This window comes from Nicotiana tabacum, chromosome 23, assembly GCF_000715075.1.
Source record: "Nicotiana tabacum cultivar K326 chromosome 23, ASM71507v2, whole genome shotgun sequence".
Lineage (NCBI taxonomy): Eukaryota > Viridiplantae > Streptophyta > Magnoliopsida > Solanales > Solanaceae > Nicotiana > Nicotiana tabacum.
In genome coordinates, this window is record NC_134102.1 from 105690126 (window position 1) to 105692460 (window position 2335).

At 37.8% G+C, this 2335-nt stretch overlaps 1 protein-coding gene across 1 annotated transcript; it reads left to right on the top strand.

Annotated features, from left to right (window-relative positions):
* The first annotated feature begins 348 nt into the window (after positions 1-348).
* LOC142177319 (secreted RxLR effector protein 78-like) lies at positions 349-864 on the top strand. The gene has a single exon (XM_075245794.1). It carries the CDS (start codon positions 349-351, stop codon positions 862-864), a length of 516 nt encoding a protein of 171 aa, XP_075101895.1.
* The last annotated feature ends 1471 nt before the right edge of the window (positions 865-2335 follow it).

Sequence of the window (2335 nt, forward strand, 5' to 3'; positions counted from 1 at the left end):
GTTGTTCCTCCTTTATTTCTTCTAGTTCGTGATGTATAGAAACAGTTAGACAAATTCTTAGAAGCTTCTGACTAGTGACTACCGAGTCTTTGAGAATTGTTTATACTCGAGTGTTGGTTTACTTGTACATGCCGAGCAGCATTTTTCCGTTATATAGTTATCTGTTGAAATTAGTGGTTGTTTTTGTCTCTATTTTTTTATTTTTACGCAATTATTAGGTTTACCTAGTCGTAGAGACTAGGTGTTGTCACGACATCTTACAAAGGGAGAATTGGGTCGTGACAATACTGGGGTCTTATTGGAGTAGACGTCAAACAAGCTATACAGGAATTCTTTGCAAATGGGAAAATGTTGAGAAGTATTAAATGTACCACAATTACACTGGTTCCCAAAGTTATTAGTCCTACATTTTTTAAGGAGTTTAGTCCCAAAGCATGCAGCTCTACAGTTTATAAACTCATTGCAAAGATCATAACGGCAAAATTAAAGACTGTGGTTGACTACATTGTTGGACCTTCTCAATCAGCATTTATGGAAGGGAGGAACATATTGGAGAATGTTATTATTGCACATGACTTGGTTAAATGCTACACTCAGAAAGGGGTCTCCCTAAGAGGTTTGATCAACGTTGACATACGAAAAGCATATGTCTCAGTCGAGTGGCCATTCATAAAAATGATACTAATAGAATTTGGTATGCCTTTGAAGTTTGTACAGCTTGTGATGGAGTATGTGAGAAATGTCAGTTATTCTCTGTTAATAAATGGAGGATTCTCTACCAAATTTCAAGCAAATAAAGGGCTTAGGTTGGGAGATCCAATGTCTCCCTACCTATTTATGTTGGTGATGGAATACCTGAATTGATCACTGAAGATACTAGAGTGCATTCCAGACTTTAATTACCATCTGAGGTGTTCCAGAAAGAAATAGCCCATATATGTTTTGCTGATGACCTAATCATGTGTTGCAGAGCAGATAAGCTATCCATAAGCTTACTTATGAGCAGGTTTCAACATTTTTCAGAGGTGGCAAGGCTTAAAGCAAATATGGAAAAAATGCATTGTATATTGTAGGGGTGCCAAGGGAGTTCAAAGAATTGATCCTCACAGAAATGCAATTCACGGCAGGAGAGTTGCCATTCAAGTACCTTGAAGTTCCTTTGTCCTTTATGAAGCTATCTATCCAACAGTGCATGCCATTGATTGAAAGGATTACTGCACGACTCAATTACTGGACTGCTAAATTCCTATCTTATAGAGGTCGGTTACAATTGAATAAGAGTGAGATATTTGAAATGCAGACCTATTGGGCGCAGGTATTCTTATTACCAAAAAAGATAACTAAGCTGATTGTGACTACTTGTAGAACTTTCCTTTGGACTGGGAGTAATGAACCTTCGAGGAGAGCACTTATTGCTTGGGACAAAGTCTATATGCCACTCTCAGCTGGAGGTTTGAATGTCCTTGATGTGTCTAACTGGAAAAAAGATGCTTTATGTAAAGCTTCTATGGGCAATCAATGCAAAAAAGGACACCATGTGGATCCAATGGATACACAGTTTCTATATCAAAAGGAAGGACATAATGACTATGCACACTCCTAAATAGGCCTGCTTGCTAGTTAAGAAGATATTTGACACTAGGGAATGGGTAATACAAAAGGATTTCTCTACTGATTTGAATAAATACAGTATAAATGGGAAGTTCAGCATTAAAAAGATGTATGTTGCAACAATGCCCCAGCACCCTAAGTGTTATTGGAAAAGGATTTCAACTGATTAAAAAGCATTACCAAGGCATCAATTTATTTTGTGGTTGGCCATGCATAGAAATCTAGCTACAGTGGATCGCCTAAGGAAGTGGGGACTATCAATAGCAAGTGAATGTGTGCTCTGTGGGAAGGACCCTGAGGAGAAAATGGAGCACCTCTTTTTTGAATGTGATTATTCCAGGAATATGTGAGAAGCATTGTTAAAATGGCTGGGTGAAAGACTTCAAATTGGTAGCAGGAATGCTGATATTGAATGGTTAAAGAGGAGAAGTTCATGCAGAGTTCGAGCTCATATGCTAGGATTCCTGTCTACAGCTGTGATTTACCATGTATGGGTAGAGAGGAACCAATGAAGATTTCAAGGAAAGAAGATTCAAGCCTTCAAAGGATGAAGAATATTATACTAGAGCTACACATATGAGGGCAGAATGAATCCAAATGGCACAAGGAGTTAGAAAGATTGAGCAACCACCCTACTTAGAAGTACATAGTTATATGTAGAGATAGTAAGTAGAGGATATGTAGTAGATAAAAAGTGATTATTAATTATGTTATTGGTCTAGCT